The 20,218-nt window shown below is 35.4% G+C and overlaps 1 protein-coding gene across 18 annotated transcripts in view; it reads right to left on the reverse strand.

The window, feature by feature from the left end:
• RIMS2 (regulating synaptic membrane exocytosis 2) overlaps window positions 1–20,218 on the reverse strand; it is a gene marked incomplete at both ends in the record, with an annotated part of 502,005 nt that overhangs the window by 391,168 nt on the left and 90,619 nt on the right. For 9 of the 18 annotated variants that reach the window (XM_082312737.1, XM_082312730.1, XM_082312752.1 and 6 more), the window contains one exon: window positions 11,173–11,383. In XM_082312737.1, coding sequence (XP_082168863.1) covers window positions 11,173–11,383 — 211 coding nt within the window. Of the gene's footprint in view, window positions 1–11,151; window positions 11,384–20,218 lie in introns of all 18 variants that reach the window. The other 9 variants (XM_082312756.1, XM_082312735.1, XM_082312734.1 and 6 more) reach the window with 1 other exon arrangement.

A 20,218-nucleotide genomic window follows, 5' to 3' on the forward strand; every position in this document is an offset into this window, starting at 1 on the left:
GTACGTGTGAGTTAAATGTGAGCCTTGACACCGCTATTAGTAAGAAAAAATTGCATTTATTGTAGCAAAAGACTTTACTGTGTATACATTCACTAAATGCATATGAACGCTGAAGAATTTCTTTACTCCATCTAATATAGGAACTTACTTGCCAAGCATTATAGGGCAAGTTGCTTTTGCAATTGCTATTATTTAGAATAAATTAGAGATTTTCATGGAAGAGCAGATTTACGCTAGTTCAGGTAGTTTTCTCAATTCTGTTATTTAAAAAAAAAATTCACATTTAATTTGGTAAAATATTGAAATATATCCAGGCTTATTATCAAATTTGGATTTATACTACCTTTTCTAAACATAGCTAAAATAAAATCAGATTAAAATATTTACTGTAGGTGTAATATTAGCAAGACAAACACAGTGGCAGTGACATGCATAACGTCTAATATTATTTCAACATTATGCTCAATACAATATGTGCACTATATTTTAGGAATGCCTACGTACCATTTAATTTAGAAAATACTAGTGGACATCTCTGTGACATTGCTGGCATATTCCTAAATGTTTGTCATGTAAAAATCAAAACTGAACTACCATGCTAAAAAGAAATTGCAAGCTAAAATGTTGAGTGCATATATATCAATGATACAAACATGACTACCAGAGGGTGTAAAAAATATTTTGATAACTTTATGCCACTTTGATAAAATTCCTTTGTATTTTTGTAAGAGAGACACCTACAAGACAATTACCTATTTATTTTTTGAACTGTGCACATATCATATTGCAAAATTAAAAGCAAAGTAGGGGCATGCTCACAAAAGCTGCAAACAGAGAGGAATATCATGCATACTGTTCACAACAACTCACAAATTATTAGTAAGTTATCTCAAAACAGGTAAGCCTTTCATGCCAAACATTGCTTTCATTTTAATGACAGTAACTCCCCTTGCCTTCAGCAGGAATTACACCTGTGTAAATGAAAGCAAATGTAGGCCAGGAAATAAGTCTACCTATAAAAGAAAAGAACTTTAGACAGAAAAAAGGCTCTAACCACTTTGTCCTCCTGGAGTTCATATCCACGAAAGCAAGAAAGAAAGGACAGAAAAAAGACAAAGGAAAGAATCACTTTCATTTTGAAAGCAAGCAGTAGTATTTGTTAGTAAAATAAACAAACAAATATTAAAGGAAGTAATATATATCTTTCTTATTTCCCCTAGTGGTGAAGAAGATCTAGCGAAAAATATGTCATTTTCATAATTTTCTTAATCCTTTCATAGGTGAAATTGACATGATTTTCTGTATCAAAGAAAATATTTGTACAAAAAGAGGGCAAAAAGAAAACTATTTTCATAAAAATTATTGGGGGGGCATGTCCAAATTACCGTAATAAAATAAATGGGGCATCTCATAAAGAGGATGCAGAATTCAGCTCTACATGCCTTGGACCCCAGTATTGCAAATGATTAGCATGGATTAACCCTTTGCACTTGCAAAGGGTCCAGTGACATGAAGAATGTTTGTTTACTACAGCCAGATACAGGGTATGCATAATGGTATAACTGCATGTTAGTCACTCAATAGATCTTTAAAACACTAGAGTTTTAAAGCATAAGGAGACAGAGTTTGTCACAAGTGTTTACTGCATGTCATGTCAAATCTATATCATTTATACTTTCTTTTTCATACCCATAAATTTTAAATACAAACATTCCTATTGATTATTATTTTCCTTGAAGGAATTGTCTTTTTAGTTGTCTAAAATTGTAAATGGAATAATACTTTAGAAAACAAAAATATTCAAAATGCTTTCAGTCAAAACTATTCCCTGTTTTTGTGAATGATGAATGATGATTTTTTTCTGGTATCTTAATTTCACATGCCAATACAGAGACTAAATCTAGGCATGCAATTAAGGACTTAGCCGTGTTGGAAATACAACTGCTCACCAAGGGTGACAAGTCATTTTATAGCTTTGTTGTTCAGATACCTATATGACATGTAACTTTGTGCTCCTGCGCTCTTACAGAAGTTTTAGGTTCCCCCCAACACTAGAAACACAAAAAAAACAGGAGAGAATACAACAGAGGCCAAACAAGACAGTCAGGGCACTAAAGCACACAATATACAAGGAGAAGCCGAGGGAGATGGGCTTGTTTAGCCAAAAGAAGGCTGGGGTAGGGAAGGGTGCAGGAAAAGGGGAACTACTTGCATTCCTCAGCTACTTAAAGGTGAGCTGTAGGGAAGACAAAGACAGAATTTTCTTGAAGATGCACAGGTAATAGACAAAATGCAACAATCAAGGGATTGGATTGGATATAAGAAAAAAACAAAACCACAAGTGTGGTTAAGCACTGAAAGATGTTGCCCAAAGAGGTTATGAATTCTCCATCCTTGGAGATTTTTACAATTCAGTTGGACAAGATCCTGAAAACCTGGTCTGACTTTGAAGTTAATCCTGCTTGGAGAAGGAGATTGGTCTAGATAAGCTCCACAGGTCCCATCTGACCCAACTTATTCTGTGATCCTATGTACAGTGGTAAAAGAATAAAGTATTTTCAAAGATGTTATGGGTTTTAATGGCATTCTCAGTTATACAAATAGCAAATATCATCGAAAGCTATCTAAATCACAGGACTTCTAAGCATTATCACTCTGTGTGCAGAGACATATTTATTTGCACAGCACCAGGTGCCCTGCTACTTTCCTAGCAGGGCTTCCTGTCCCACTGCAATAAGAGTGGCAGTAGTGCTCACAGATGTTTTGAATGGAAACAGCTAGTGCCTCGATTTCTCCTCCTCACCTCTGAAGAGATACACTCTACTATGCCAGAGGAGCATAATCCATAAACAGGTATTTTTAGCACAGAGGCTAAGAAATTTTTAAAATTGTAAATGCCTGATCAGGTTGCTTTCTCAGTGAATGTCTCGCAGCTGCAGGAAGGGGTAAGTAACGGCACAGAAAAGCAATTAAGACAGAATAGTCCAGCTCCCCACTTTAAGGATGCAGACAGCAACTAAAAATAAAATTTTAAAACAAAAGAACTTGGAAAAAATTAAATAAACTCCAACAAGACACAGTAGGTAAAATAGCAAAAGACAAAGATAAAGATTTTAAATACATTAAACTGAAGAAAAAAGTAAAGGTAGCAGGTTTCACAAAAAATGTGAAACAGACACAGTGATACTTCAAACTAGGAAATAGGAACATCTTTAAAACAATCAATAATGAATGAAAAATGTAAATATTAAGTAGAAGAGGTTAAAACTTATACAAAGTTTTAAAAGGGACAAGATCCTTAAGAAAACAAATTTTGAGATGGAAAGTATCTTTATTATTTCATTTTTTTGTCATATACCTTAGCTTACTGTTCTACTTGCCTAGGCTGACTCTTCTCTAGAGCAGGATTGCCTGTTTCTAGCACAGTTCTTAATGTCTTAATAACTTTTAATGTCTTCAGTTTTAACTTCTGTTTTTCATATTCTGCACCACACCACTATCCCTGAAATTTTAGACCAGACTATAAATAAGGTCTATAATATTTCAAGAAAATGCTTAGAAGTTGTGTTATTTCCTTACAGTTTTCACTACACAAGACCCATAGTTTGGTCATTTGATGACAAGTAGTATTATGTGTAGTATTCTTCTCAAAGATACACGCTAAAGCATGGGACAAAAGGCAAGAAATCCAAGTTGGAACATGGGAAATTCAGACTAGATATCAAGAAATTTTTCTTCTATTTTTTAATCATGAGAGTGGTCAAGGATTGGAACAGTTTGCTCAGAGTGGTTGCTGAATCTCCATTCTTGAAGATTCAAAACTCAACTGGGCAAGGTCCTCGGAAAACTCATGTAATTCAACATTGTTTGAGCAAGAGGTTGGATGAGATGACCTCCAGAGGTCTTTTCTAACCCAATTATTCTATGATACTTTTTCCTCACTCATGAAGAAAATCTAGCTATATTACTTTTTTTAAATAACTTTCTCCTACATACAATACACCCGCATATATTTAAACACACTGTTTTGTCATTCATATGGATTTCTTTCCCAATTTTATCTCTATTTCAAAAATAATGACTAATATAATTTATCCATTGTCCTGACTACTTTTATGCTGTTCTAACATAGTATTCCAGTCTAGCCAAATTGTAAGTGATAATTATATATAGAAAATTTTACCTATTAATTATTCTAATAATCTTCTGCAAACAAACAGATGATCTGTACTTCTTCATACTATGAATTATGCTCTAATCTATTTTTTTCACTCAGTAGTTTTTGTGGCTTAACCCCAAGGTTTTCACCTAAGATATGAGGATTTTTAAAACACGTATGATGGGTAAAACCATAATACACAAGAAGACATGTGAATTCATACAAGAAAAAATAAATTCAGATCACAACATAATGAAGTATACCTAGAAAACAGTAATAGAGATGACTCAGAAATAAAAAAATTAAAAGACAGAAACAAACTCTCACTGAAACACTGATATTTGTTTTAGAAAGGACAGTTTAAGAGTTCTGAAACAGTTTTTCTAACACCTACTCTTGTGCCATGAGGTTCTAATGTTAGAAACTATTGGCTCATAAATATTGATCTGGTAATACTGTTCCATTCCACCACTGTCTCATTTTCCAAATCTTAATTTGTGTTCAAACCAAGAGTTTCCAAAAACCAAACTTAACTTTAATCACAGAAAACCTAAAACACATACTAAATGCATCCTAAGATTGTAAGCAAGGAGAACATACCAACTCACATTCCTAAAATCTCAGACATGTATGTTGTTGCATGTATGCAACAATTAAATTTATATATATATATATATGTACTTATAAACTATGTATTAAAAGAAGATGAAAGATTTTTCTCAGAAATTAATGGCATAACGAAGAGTCTCAAACACTTCACCATATAAATGTAAGCTTCCCAGCACAAAGCAGTAATCCCAAAAATTGGTGGCTTTGAAAGGGCAGTTAAGACTCCAAATCCTGTCATTCACACTGTGATCATAACAGTAGTCAGGACTTGGTTCACACAATCTACCTATGCTGAATAACTTCCAGGATCAAGAGTCTCTTTTCAGAAACAGGCTATGAAATATAAAGATATTTGAAGTTCAAGACAAGCCATCACACTTTACTAAACACCTAAGATTACCTCCAGCCTCTCACACACTCTGCCTCTCCCCCACACTGCTGTCAAACATTCTTGAGTTCATAGCACTGCAATGCTAGTAGTGACATGACTGACCATATGAGAGGCAATCTAGTTAGTCATTTCAATAGCAAAGACATTTAAGAAATTATTCAATTCAGTTCTCAAAGAACTGATGCTAAAAAAGCAACAAATCAGTCAGACTTTGGTGGTATTTGTTCTGTTCCACTTGAAAATGCAAGTATATTTTAATATCGGTTTTATGGGGAAAGGCCTTAACTCCATGAATATTCAGACACTCAGAAATGTCAGCAAAATGACTGGAAGTCCATCCCATACTCAAAATAAACCTAGAATGAGTCAATATCTACACCTTATCCTTTTAAAAAAAATCTTTTAGAAGGTCAATCTGGCATCTGACTGCACGAGCCAAAGCCACTCTTCAAGACAGTACTATTTCACCTTAAGTGTCTAAAATTATCAGTTCGTCTAAAATTATCAGTTCTTCATTGTGTCAGGATCATAACAACCTCTAAGGTTTTTGAAAGCTTTGAAACAGAGTGAAGAGTTCAAACATGCCTAGCCTCTGTTTAAATTGAGACCATCATCTGCTGTTTAATGAAATTCAAAACAGCTACCAAATGAAAATAGTTTCAAATAAATAAAATTAATAACAGAAATGGTTTGTGCAGTTGTCATTTGAAGGGAGTGATCATATCCACATAGCTTGTATTAAAATCACAGTGTTCTTTTGAAGAATCAAGTGAACCCAAGGTGTCAATATAGAAATGCAGATTCTAAATATCATTTCTGCTAGGCATCAGTTTGCAAGAAAAGTTTACAGGCTGGAAAGGAGCAATATGTCCTAGTTTAAAATGATAGTTGTGGCAAGGTTTTTACTCTTGTATTAAATGCAGAAATTTGAAGAAGTGTTTTGCTGGGACAGCGCGCTACTTCTATACTGTCCAGACACAAGGAGGGTCAGCAGCTTGGCCAGGGCCAGGAGCAGGGTACAAAGGGTGACATGAGACAGGCCATGCCCCCACCTACAGGGTTGTGTCCAACAGCACGCATGCAAGGGGAGCAGGGCAGGGCCCAGGACTGTAACTAGCATCAGCAAAGATTCCAGGTCCCCAGCAGATTCACGGTGATGAGGCAGAGCTGAGGCCAGCCAGGAAGCCAAGCCTACAGGTTTGGGTCAGCGAGGGACCCAGACAGGCAGTGGCATGGCTCAGGCAGGGACCAAGGCTGAGTGCCTGAGCTGAAAAGCAGCTCCCAGGCGAGGGGCTGGAGGTCCCAAAAGGGCTCATTGCAGCCCCTTCTCATGCAGCTCTTTCCCCAAGGCTGATCCCAAGTCACAGCTGCACCACATCAGAGATGCCTGTGAGCACAGGTAGCCAAGCCCCCTTTGGGGAAGGAGTGGGGAACGGTACTAAGGACCATGAGGTATACAGGCTCAACTGTAGTCCTGATAAGTTTGGGTATAACTTTCGAAAGAATAAAGAAACTGATAACCTCAAATAAAATGGAGCTGATCATTGTTTAGAGACGTCTTAGCAATCATAGATGTTCACTATGGCATTAACATTGTTCTCATATAATCAGGACCAGATTTCAGATTGGAAGTCTTTGATATATTTGATAATACCAACTCTATTCTATTCATGGAGAGACTGAGATATGAAAATCACCCTAATTAGAAGGATACCTTTTACAGCCTCCAGTTGTGAATTTACAACTTCTAAATAAGAGATTGTCTTTGGAATAATTTAGCAGCTGACTTTCCTTTCTTTCAGCGGTACTTGTACTGAGATTCTCCAGAAAGATGAATACATTTGTAGGTTATCAGATTTTACAGGTGTTACATGGACTAAACTGAAAAGAAAAAAAAAGAAAAAAAAAAAAACAAACAAAACCCAAAAAAAACTTGGTTTAGAGAAACCCTTTCCTCAAGTTTGCAATGTCACGTGTTTTCTGGAGAAATGCAGAATCAAACCATGTCTCCTAAGGACCAACTTATTTGTATGTGATAGGAAATCACTAAATTTATCCCAAATCCTAGTGACTTATAAATCCTGATTGTGACAGTCTAATTCCTTGGTGCCTCTCAGTTGTCAACAGAATGAAATGGATTACGCATTAGCACAAGCATGCTAAAATTTTGGTTTGTGACTCCATACGGATGGTCACACTGCAAGTCCTGCAGTTAGAATCATTGAACAAAGAGAACTTGCTGGTTTTCTGAAAATCAAACATCGCCCCAGAGAAATAATCAGAATGCAAAGCTTTCACAGAACCAAAGGGAGCTGAGAGAAGTTCTCTACTTATACCTTATGTGTTTTGCACGCAGTTGCCGGGTCCTATAAAACAACTGAAAATTTCATACTTTTGATGTTCAAAGACAAAGAGAGAAGTATGTTTCAGTAGCTGCAAGTGATAGCAGGTTGCCAAACACACTGAAAGAAGGTATTCAGCATGCATCAAATTAAGTTTTCAGACAAGTATTGTTTTCTTCCTCTACAAGTGAAATATTGGTTTACTGAACTGGCATTCTGAGCTGTTGAAATTTATATTCACTGCACACAAAGTTGTATCTATCTGGAAGTTGTATTTGTCCAATATTTTAGCATGTAAATTTCTCAGCTGCATAAACCTTATTCTGCTGTCTACTGTCTCATTCAGTATGCATTTCCCTATATAAATCAGTATATAATTAAAAAAAGAACAGTAGTATATTTTGTATATCAGCGGTATCTATATTACTAAGAACAATTACTGCTTGCTGTCATGTGATTTATTATTTCCATTTTAATCAATCTGAAGTTGTTCATAAGCATAAGAGATGACGGTTCAAGGTCCCTTACTCCCATGAAATTTAAGCCCCCATCCAGGCTGAATACTCCATTCACTAAGATAATAAGCAGTACAGAAGCAGCAGTACCACCATTATCAGTTTTATTTGTTTGATCTAGAAGGAACTCCCACATAATTATAATTTTTGTACAACCTGAACTGAATTTTAATGCCTATATTTCAGGCAGTATAACTAAACTGAAAAAGGAATAAATCACCCAGTCATTCTGAGAATCCTAACGTAATGCTCTGACAACAGTCAAACACTTCCATGCTCTGCTCCTACTCATGCCCATGAACCTTGTAAGCAGTAGCCCTCCTTGTGACCTTTGAAAGAGAAGTGTTCTTTGCAATTCTACATCTTCTGAGATGCATGCTGCCAACACTGGTTTGTACTAAACTATTTCGTAGCAGAATCTGGTGTAAGTGGCATGAGTTTGGCTTGAAACTTGATACTATGAAAAAGATCACAAACAGATCAAACAGCTCCATCAAAGAACGTTTCAGACAGTTTAAGAATCACCTTATATAAGGTCCAAAGCAGACACATATAACCTGTCAAACATCTACAAAGACCAAAGAAAATTCAGCAAAGTTAAAACAGGAAGTTATTATAAGTCATCCTTCAAGAAGTTGAAGTTGTATCCATTAAGGAAAACAGAAAAGAATGAATTCTGGTAAATTCTGGTAGACTAAAAATAATTTTCATGGACTAATGCGTATAGATATAAAAGAGATCATTAATAGGAGACTGCCACAGTCTGTCTGAATTAAATCTTTTGTATTCATGTTCATGGTTATTAGAGAGATACTTACTCTAGAATATTATTTTATGCAGAATGAACCAGAGGATATACTTCAAACTGATATTTCAGAAAGAGAAGCTATAAAGCGAGTCAACAAAAAACACAGTAACAAATTCTTAAAAATCAGATGACATTCAGCATAAAACATCTCAAGACTAAAATATCTAACTATTAACTGTAATACAGAGTCTTTCATTGTCAAGAAGAATAAAAGGTGGCAAATATGATGTCAATTTATTCATTTTTAAGAAATTTCAGTGTTAGATCAACTGAATAATAGCCAAGTGAGTCTGACATCCACATTGGACAGATTTGTAGAAACCAAAACAGAGAATAAAATTAGCAAGCATATGAATAAATTATGATAAAATGTGGGAAAAGTCAGAATGGCTTTAGTGAAGGGAATTCATGTCTGTTACATGTATTAGAATTCCTTCAAGGAATCACACAGAAAGTGATTAAATGGGATTTATTCATACTGCTGAGTTGGGCTTCCAGGCTTTTAAAGAATCTCAGCTGCTATGGAATAGGAATAAATTCATCCATGAGAAAGCTTAATTGATGAAAAGACAAGAAGAAAAGAACAGGAGTAAATGGTCAGGGTTTTTTTAACAGAGAGGTATCACCAGTGAAACCTCACAGGGGATCTGTCTAGAGATGCTCTGCCCAGAATATTTATAAATTATCTATAACAGAAATGAATGAGAGACAGAAAAGCTTATTTATTCCACTAAATTATCAACAGTAGTAGAAAAAACCCAGCTGAGAAGAGTTGCAGAACAGACTCATAATACTGAATGGAGAAGTTGGCTTACAGAAAGACAGATTTAGGTTAGACAGTAAGAAAAGCTTTTTATGGTGAGGATGGTGAAGCAGTGGAACAAATGACCTAAGAGGGTGTGGAAGAATCTCGCTGGAAATCTGTCAAAAGTCAGACAAATATCTGCCAAGTTCACATGATCCATCCTGAGGACAGTTTAAATGATGTATAAGAACATTTCATTAGGAGATGAAGCCTTCCTCCTAATGCACTTTTTCTATGTTTTTAAGTATATAGACATAATGACTCAAATATCTGTCCTGATTGCCTTTTATAATCACATGAAATTAATACAGAAATTATTATATTTCTTATTACCAGCAACATGATTTAATGAGTTATAAAAAAAAAAACAATAAAAATATGTGAGCTTACTGAAGACAAAATTTTAAAATTACCTTAACAAAATCCAAGGCAGTTTGAGAGATTTACACATAATCTCAGTCACTTTAATAATCAGGAATTATTTTATACTTTATCAATCAAAAACATTATTTAAGCTTATCTTTCAGTCTTGGACAAAGAAACACATAACATGTATACCGTTGTCTCCTACCTTCCAAAAGATTAAGATAATATTTGCAGATTTCATGGTATTTGCAATGAACATATTACAGAAAAAAATAGATTTATGGAAATAAATTATACTGAAAAATAATTATATTAATAAATATTAAAATTATTAAATTATTGGATCGGTTTACAAAAGATGTCTTTCCACAAAAGACTAGCATAAGACGTCTTGAGTATTGTCATGAATATTCTACAATTATCTGTCAGAATCTAAGAAAGACGTGTAAAATGTTGAATAAACTAATCTCATAACTGTTTTCTCACTTATGAGTAACCTCAGTTTTGCTGAATTTTTTACTCTATGATCCAACTGTTTAAAAATTCAAATTGCTGTTTTACCTGTTGTTATACAATAAACACCAGTATACTAGCTGTAACTCTATATTGTTACTGCATTTAATTTTTTCCTAAAAACACTTTGACATTTGTATGCATATTTATATGTACATATACTTAATATATGTGCATATGTACAATATATGTGCATATGTATAATAGATAATAAAGATTTAAAAGCTCCATAATATATTGTATATACTGTTCTAACACTAATTTTACAGTAATCTTGTACAGAAGAGCCTGGGCAAGCAGAAAAGAAACAAATCCTTGCTCTAACTTGTAATAATCAGTGTCTCAATATTAGCATCACTAGATCACTAGATATACCGTCCTGTCTCCAATGCAGAGACTCAATCCTCCAATCAAAGAATAGTACTTTCATGAGTCTGTCAGTAGAGATGTAGCATGTATTAACTTAAAAGCCATAGTCACAAATCCATCTGCAAATGGAAATTATTTGAAATGAGGACAGATGTCTTAAAAGCCCCTAAAGTAGATATCATTACCTCCTTAAAGGAAATCTGTTTCAATAGCTATGTGATTTGGATGCATAAGCAATGAATAAGAGATACTGAGTTTAGGAGAAGCTTGTTACTAAACTTTCATAACTCCATACCTTATTTGACCGTAAAGACACTCTTCCTCCACAGCGCGCACAGAATTTAGTTTGGCAATATGAACAGTTATGGCCACAGCCATCAGCAAATTTTGTTTTGTGGCAGATGCCACAGGTTGGGGCATCACCCTTCTGCTCCTGCTGCTGCTGTGATTCTTCACCCATCTTCTTCACTTGCTCCTTATACATCTCAAACTGCTGATGTAATTTTCTGCAGAAGAGAAGAGATCATTAACAGTTGTTTTATTTAAGCTCACAAATACTTTGCAATCACTAAATTGCAATCAATTTCAAAACACAAATAAGAGAGAAATACTGTAGTAAAGCAAATAATACATTTAATTTATGACGCTCCAGAAGTGTAACATTCAACACTTACTTCTTTTTCATTATAGCTAAACTCTAGGAGGACACCCAACACTGATAACATGCAGCACACAGTTCAGCTGTGACAAAGAGAAGTAATTTTGCTTTTGGATGTGACCAGCTATTAGCTGCAAATACAACAGTAGGAAACATGGGTTGAGTGATACAAGAGCCCATGGCACTAGATAATAAACTGGTTAATAGCAGCAGAAAAAAAAAATCTAATTTATTCTTCCAAGTGTACTTTTACCTAATTCCACCAGACAGGTGCAAATATCTTCTCTTGATATAGCTTATCTTCTTTTATCCAGCAATACTGCACAGAATAATGATTCTAAAATGCTTTTTCAAGCGTATAACAAGTTACCTCACCTTGACAAGTTATTATAAATCATTTAAGCCATTCATATCATTATATAAGTACTGTCATCTCATGCCAAATGTAAGGTAGAAGACTACCTTAGGTATAAAATCCAGGGGCAGTAGTTTAAGATACACACACATATTTTACCTTCCATTTTGAGTGGACTAGGAGCACATTCATAGTCAGCTGCCATGTGCTACAGAACTGCAACGATTCTTTCAAACAGGTTACTTCATTCATATTTCTGAGCCCACAAAAGTCAAGTCTCCATGTATGATAGTTAAAACTGTCTCACTATGACCAAAGTTACAGACTCATTTCATATTCTGTAACAGCAGTTTTTTCTCAAAGCCCCTGTTTCTGAAGGTAAATGATGTCATGGGAAATTTAATTTTCATTGTAAAAAGTTATAATTTTTTAGCTCCTGTAGTTGCTGAAAAAAGCTGGAAAATGTGGCATAGTATATTGTAGGAGATTCAAATACAAAGAGAAAACGAAAAAACTTTGACTTCTCTTTTGTTTTTATCCCTGTGATTTAAAGGGGTCTGAACAGTGATCTTTAAATTCTTAGCATGGAATTCAACTCACCTAATTTTGCTAATAGAGACTGTAAATTTTATCAATCTAAAAATTTTTAATCTAATTTAAGCAGGTTTTTTAGCTCCCTGAACAGACACAAGAAAAACCCCAAAAATGAAACATTTTCTATGAAACATTAAAACGTTAACTAAGCAAAAAAATTAAAAGTGCAAAAGAGATTTATTTTTCTTTAGAATTATCATCCCAGAGATTCTTGAGATGAGGTTATTAAAAAACACACATGAAGCCTAAGACAGAACAAAGTATAACCTCCTGGAAAAAAACTAAATCTGGGAGACCAACTTCTTTAATGCAGAAATATATCCTTTATATAGTTCAGATATAAATTAATGATACACAATTATTTCATCAGAAGTGTCAGAGACTCTTACCAAAACAATTATTACACTGAGCCAGTTAAAAATTATCTCAAACAATTATTTACCATGGATATTCACACATATGGCAAGAATTGTTGGGATTTGCTTGGGTTTTTCAGGAAAACTCCCCTAAGAATGCACTTTATACCACAGAGGAGTTGTAGGAACAAACAGGCAGCTCCCTCTCTCCATCGGGCAAGACAGGAGGCGGGCAGCATGCCTCTTCTGGGTACCAAAATGCTGCCTCAAGCTCTCAACTGCCACTGACCCTTTTCCAGAAAGAGGGAGAGCAGGGCTAGTCCATGTTGCTTATGTCATTTTTCTAATCTACCTGCTCTTGTCACTTGAGTTCAATTCTGAGTCCACACGCTGTCCTCAGGACATAGCAGTTGCATGTTTTTCTCTCACTTTCAGCCCTTCTCCCCGACATGCGTAAGCCTTCTGGCTTGCAGCAGAGCAGTGAGAGGGATCATGTCTCTGACCTCCATGGGAAGGATGTGAGGGTCGTCATTGCCCTAACAGGCGTCTGTGGAGTCAGGAGCAAGTGGCTTCCTCTGCCTTCTCACTGGTTCAAAAAGAGCTCACTGTTGACTGTTCTTTGTTGAATGGGGCAGAACATGAGTTACTAACAAGTAGAAGCTGAATGAAGTTGAGAACAAAATTTGGAAATCTGGAAACCTGGCACATTTCAACATTTTATGCTGACAACAGTATATAATTGGTAGTTGGTAGTCTGGCCCATTTCCATCAACAACACATGTAATCTCTGAGACCTTGCTTGCCTTTTAATTTTGCCAAACATTGCGTTCTTCATTTAAAGCATATTATCTATGCTGAACTTCAAGTTTATTTTAGGTTACATTGAGTTTTGTGGCTTCCTTATAATCTACAGCCTTTGTTTGTATGATTATTTGCTTACCAGTCTCACTGATGCATAAAAAGCACAAGCCTTTTGCCAATTCTTAAGCCTCATGTACTGAAATAATTTCACTTTTGTTTCCTCTTGGGCACAAGAATCTATGTAAAGGTCACAACTTTTGCCTCAAAGTATAAACTTTTCAAGGTTATACAGAGTAGCTTTCTAAAATCCTTGTTCTAGTAGCAAACAACTTATCATTGGCCAAAACAGTGTGTTATTACATCTTTTTCTGTTCCAAGAAAAATATTATATGTATTGATAGCTGTCAGAAAAAATTAAACACAGAAGACAAAAATCTATTAAATAATCAGTTACACACAATATGTGTTCTACTTACTGAGCAGAACCACTTGAGATGAATATGCATACTTGAAACAAAATACAAAGTATTCATTTTAGGAAGTCCATAAAATAAAACCTTTCTGATCTATTTTACAGATTAATATTTTTTTTTTTTTTATCATCTAGCCTGCAAGGGTTCAAGCCAAAAATTAAACTAATAACATGCAGCGATAATTAGGTGTTTAGAATAGCACAGTATTCAAAATATGTTTAATAAAAATTGTATAACATATGTTTTGCAGAAAATGCAATGCAAATAAAACTCCATTTTGTTCAAGTTGTCTGCACTCATGCCTCTGCTCAGAACATTGCTGCCTGAGAGGGCTCTGGAGTTCAGTTACCAGGGAACTGAAAGTAACCAGTACCAAGGCAAACTTCAGAGCCTGGAGCTGAACTCAGGTAGCCCAAGACTACAATTTCCAGTCCCTATGCTCTAGTGAGTTACTCTGTTAATGCAAGTGGCCAAGATCTGTGCTGTGAGACTGAAAAAACGGGCTCTGCAGATGAGCTGCATTTTAGGCCAAAATGTTTATCCATAATACAAATCTTATTCTTAGGCATGATAGCGTTTTTTTGGTTGTAAACCCAGATAATTACATCAAACCATACAGTAAGAAAACATTTAAGTAGAAAACTCAGCAATGCGTATCTATAACCCTTATATATGTGTATTTTGACAATGGCCTCAATAGCACATGCCAGCTATCTGTACTGATGCAAAATCTCTCTCCTTTTCCACATTGTTTCCAAAAATACAAGTATCCACTTTAATAACTGCTATAAATTTTAGAGGGAAAGGAGAAGTTGGTGTGCGTTTATGCAAAGACCTAATGATAATGAAAAGTTAGGCTTGAAAATTGATATTTAAGTCCTGCTCATTTTCATCTCTTGTGAGAATGAGTTCCCTGAATCACACTCGTATTTGCTGGAAGCGACAGTGGTGAAGTTCATGAGGCTTATATGACTAGTCAAGACTTTTTTTGTACTGTAAAACACCATATCCAAGACAGTTGCATAGAGGACTTTTCAGTGTCAAAAGCAACTGTTTGTAAGAGCTTGGATTGTTCTGTCAAGGTCAAGAAATGGTTTCTGTTGGAATAGCTTTGTTCTGGAATGGAGTTAATTTAATTCTGCTTATTCTTGGTTCCCCACACCTTTCTGGAAATGAGAAATTCAATATCAGTCAAAAAGCAGCAATCTGTGGGTTCCTCATGATCCATGAGTTACTGTCAAAGGCAAGTAAGAAAAGCAAGTTCAGTAGTGTGATGTCTCTTATTATTGTGCAGAATTTTTTTATTTTCTCCTGTCCTCCAGAAATGCCCACAAAACTTTCAGCGTTTTACCAAAAGAAAAAAAAAATCCTTAATACTGACAAGAAGTTCCAAAGCCATTCCTGCCTTCCAAAAGTTCACTTACATATTTCTGAAATTTCCAAAGCTGCTTAAAATCTGCCATTAGAAGGGCGACTGTTAAGCAAGTATCCAGGATGTTGAGGCCAGATGTAAGTGTAGCAGCCACTTCTCATTTCCTGGCTACACTTCTCTCAAAGTTTTATTACTGATTGTAGCCTGTGCCTCATTTCCTATTCCCAGGCACAGAGCACGGATGTGGCTGGAATCCAGGCTTAAAAAAGGGTTTGTTCGCTTTCAGTTCTGCCAAGTCCATTCATTCAATGATTTTTCTGCCTGGTGGCAATGACTGTCTGGTAACATACAATGTTCTTCCCTGTACTGTATTAAACACTTCATGCTTTCTACTTTTACAATAGTGCTAGCTAACCTGTCACTGAGTACACCCACTTCTCTTCTGAGTGGATACTGTTCTCATACATATAACCCCACGTGTTGGTAGAGGTTAGGAAACAACTGGCTGAATGTCAGCTCTGCTAAGAAACCCTGAAAAATAGGATGGAAACCAGGCTATGAGCCAGTGGTGTGTGTGCTCTCATTACTACTTGGACAAATTACTGGTTACCTTAGCAAGGTATAAGCAGCAGATAAAGGGAAGTAATCTTTCCCCTTTAGTTGGCACTGGCAAGTCTGCACCTGAATATTGTGTCCAGACTGGGGTCTGACAGTTCATGAAGGATGTTGACAAATTGGATGGGAAAAAAAAAAAAAAAAAAAAAAGGGTCAGGGTCCTAGAGCATATAATCTGCAAGATGGGAATACAGGAGCTGGGTTTGCTCAGTCCAGTGAAGAGGAATGCACTAAGGAGCGATTTAACACCACCTGAAACTAACTATCTAATCTAAAAATTACCTGAAAAAATTACAGAGACAAATTCTTCCTGGTAGTCACAAATCCAAAACAAGGGGCAAAGGGCACTATAATGGCACATTGGGAGGTTCAGGTCGGACATTAGAAGTTTTTTCACTAGGAGGGCAGTGCAGCACTAGAACAGGTTGTCCCGAGAGGCTGTGGGATCCCCATCCCTGGATGTTTTTCAAAACTCACCTAGACAAAGCTCATGCTATCCTAATCTAGTGTTGGCAATAACCATGTTTTGAATGGCAGGCTGGTTCAGAGGTCCCCTTCAAACAGCATTTCTGTGATTATGTACTTGACAATGGCTTTGTGGAATAAGACAAGAAATATGAAGTCTAAACTCAAGCAGAAACATAAGGAAAAGTATTCAACAACTATTTGGCTCAGCAATGCTGAAAAAAAAGAAGTGACTTAACTTTTACCAATAGAAAAAAAAAACTTCTTCATACTTTTTATAAAAATATTAATAATTATTATTAAACTATTAAACTATTTAAACTTTTATATTATTAAACTTTTATATTATTAAACTATTAAACTATTTTATATATAATTATTAAACTATTAATTTAACTATTAAACTATTAATGATTATTGTTAAAATAGTAATATTAAAAATAAATATTGCAGGGAGACCTTATTGCAGCCTTTCAATACTTAAAGGAGGCCTACAAGACAGACGGGGACAGTCTTTTTAGCAAGGCCTGCTTGGATAGGACAAGGAGTAATGGTTTTAAACTAAAGGAGGGTAGATTTAGACTAGATATAAGGAAAAAATTTTTCACGATGATGGTGGTGAAACACTGGAATGGGTTGCCCAGAGAGGTGGTAGATGCCCCATCCCTGGAAACCTTCAAGGCGAGGCTGGATGGAGCTCTGAGCAACCTGATCTAGTTGTAGATGTCCCTGCCCATTGCAGGGGGGTTGGACTAAATGACCTTTAAAGGTCCCTTCCAACCCAAAGCGTTCTATGATTCTATAAACTACTGTGAAAATAGTCAACTTTCTCAAAGTTTGACCAATGACCTCACATGTGTTTTCAGCTCCATGTAATGCAATGGGCAGAAAAATCTTGAGTTTATGCTTTCATACTGATGTGTGAAGGCTACAAAAAAGCCATTTTTTTAAAAAAAAACCACTATGTTCAGCAATGCAAAATAGAACTTTTTTTAATCCCCAAGTGACAGTTTTGCCAGTATTTGACTGAAATGAGAAAGGGCACCATATAAAACTCCTCTTCAGAAGACCATGATTCTACTTTAAGTCTAGCAAAGAAAAATTATTAAGCAATTAAAGACTCAAGCCTAACTTCAAACAAGAACCTCACATCCAATTCTGTTTAAAATTAATGGATTATCATACCCAGGCAGATAACACAACTACAGTGTTGATGCCATTCACAATTCAGAGTTCTCAGCTTTCATATCAGTGAAAATGAAATACTGACAGAAACTAGATGTCAGCAGAGATCTCTACAAACATTCACTTAATCCACAGCACTTTAACTTTCTTGCTGGCAAAATGAAATCTCTACTGTCTCATTAGAATTGACATACTATTTCATCTGCCTGCTTTCCTCAAATAAACAATAATTAGCTATTTTCTACTGTCAGTAGGTTTAACTTCAGAGCCATCTACCTAAGTGAAATGTCTAAGCTTAAACTTTAGTCAAAAAAATTCTACCAAAAAATTATTTAGAGAATGCAAACTGAAAAGGGTTAAAAACCACAACTATAGAGTAAAATGCTACTTTTTAATCTACGCCCTGGAATTTACAATAACTGGGAGAAATCCAAGATATTGAAAAGAGCTAGTCAGAATTTTTAAATTAAATGGCTTTGAGGCACTTACTTTGATTTCCTGCTGAAAGCACCAGTTTTAGCTAAACTTTCACTAACTTTTTTTTTTTTTTAATCTCAGATATAATGTCTAGAAAACAGAAGATACCATAAAATCCAATTCGTTTGGGTATTTACTTGAAATGTAAGAGACCTAGATTTTAGTTTCTACCTGCCCTGAATCCCAGTCTTCCACAATCTATGCAGAAACAGTAACTACCAAGCTTATCTCAAAACTTTGCATAGTCTCTCCTATAGAAGTTGTTGCACTTTGTATAAATTTTGTGAAATTTTTTAATCTGTTCAAGCAAAGAATGTAGGGGAAAATGAACTCCACACTATTTTTTTTCAGGTGGGAAATGCATTTTTTTCCCCAACTCTAAAACAAAAGTTAACAGATACAGAGATTTTTGCTAGCTTTTTAAGTATTTTGTTTAGAACAAGGCGGTTAAATATAATCCATATAATGACAATAACAGACATGTTCAGCAGTGTCAAATAGTGACTAAGATATTTCACTCTAATTTTTTTTCTAAACATAGAGTAAATCCTCCTGAAATTGTCAGTAGCAATAAATCTCTGAAATTTTTAGCTTGTTCACATGTATATGGCTTGAGTTGCTTTACAGATGGAGCTAACTGGAAAAACCGTGATTTTCATGTTTCCCATTCTCTAACTTATTAAGGAACATGTACTTCAATTATTCTGCAATATTCATTAATCTGAAATATGAATAGATCAACACTGATGAAGCTTAAAGAACATGTTTAAAGAGCCTATGAAATAGAGAAGTCACAGAATAAGGACTTCACAGAGGCCCGAAACATGGTGAAAGACTTACTTGCTTGCAAAAGAAATAACCTCATTCACACTAAAATACTACCCGTCTCTCAAATCACAGAAGCATTTCTTTATCAATACAATACTCTTACTGAATTCACATGAAAAACACAAGGTGGCCAAAATCTGAATCCTAGGTTAAAAAGACCCAGATGCAGTTAAAATAAGTTATTGCAGTTCACACATATGGGACATTATGTTTTCTGATAATTTTACTGCAAGAACTATTGTAAAAAACATATACTTTTATTCTAAGTGAGTATATATACCCTAAATATAAGTGAATTACACTACTATGCCTGAAATGCCGAACAGAAAAAGAGCTAAGAAAATGGAAAGAAATGAGTGTGGTTGCTAAATGATCTTGCCCTTGGTTTATACCAGTGCTGCTGCTCACTTGTAACTCAAGTGGGAAAAGCAGACTACAGCAAAGCTAATCAGCATCCAAAACTAAGACCTCCCTTTCAGTCTCTCCTTGTCATGCAAGGGAGCAGGGTAAAGGCATCCTGTTATGCCCTAACAGGATTTGCCTCACACTGAGGAATGGAACCAAAAATTTGCTGCTGGTGGGAACTTCGTATAAGCCACTCTTAGAAGTAAAAGACATGGCCAAGATGAGGTCTTCGAGCTGCCCTGGCTCCATTCCCTCTTTTCTCCATTTACTAGGACTTTCTGCAAAGGCTTCCAGTTCATACTTTACCACATATTGTTCTCAGCTTATTTGACCTCCCTCACAAAATAGCAAATATTCCTCTTATTGCTCTCTTCCGATGTCATAATGAATTAATTAATTGGTCTGTCATGACCCTAAATAAGTTTGTAACTACACATGGAGTCACATCACTGAATCTAGTTTACTTTAATACATTCAGAGACTCAGTAAAAAAGACAAGAAAGGATGGGGGGAAAAAAAAACCTCAGTTTTAATAACTGAGTAGGATATGACTCTCTGAATGAGTCAATGGATTACATATCAGCTAGACAAAAAAGTCTAGCTGGAACTGGCAGGATTACCTTACCTGTCTATTTTTTCTGTTTATAATGCTCAGTATCGAATAAAACTGCAGCCTTTGTTTATTAACTTTGTTTATTAGCAGCAGTAAGGCTGCTCTTTGCTGGCAAGGTAGCAGTGAATAATAGCTAAGTACAAT

This window comes from Platalea leucorodia (assembly GCF_965183815.1).
Source record: "Platalea leucorodia genome assembly, chromosome: 1".
NCBI lineage: Eukaryota > Metazoa > Chordata > Aves > Pelecaniformes > Threskiornithidae > Platalea > Platalea leucorodia.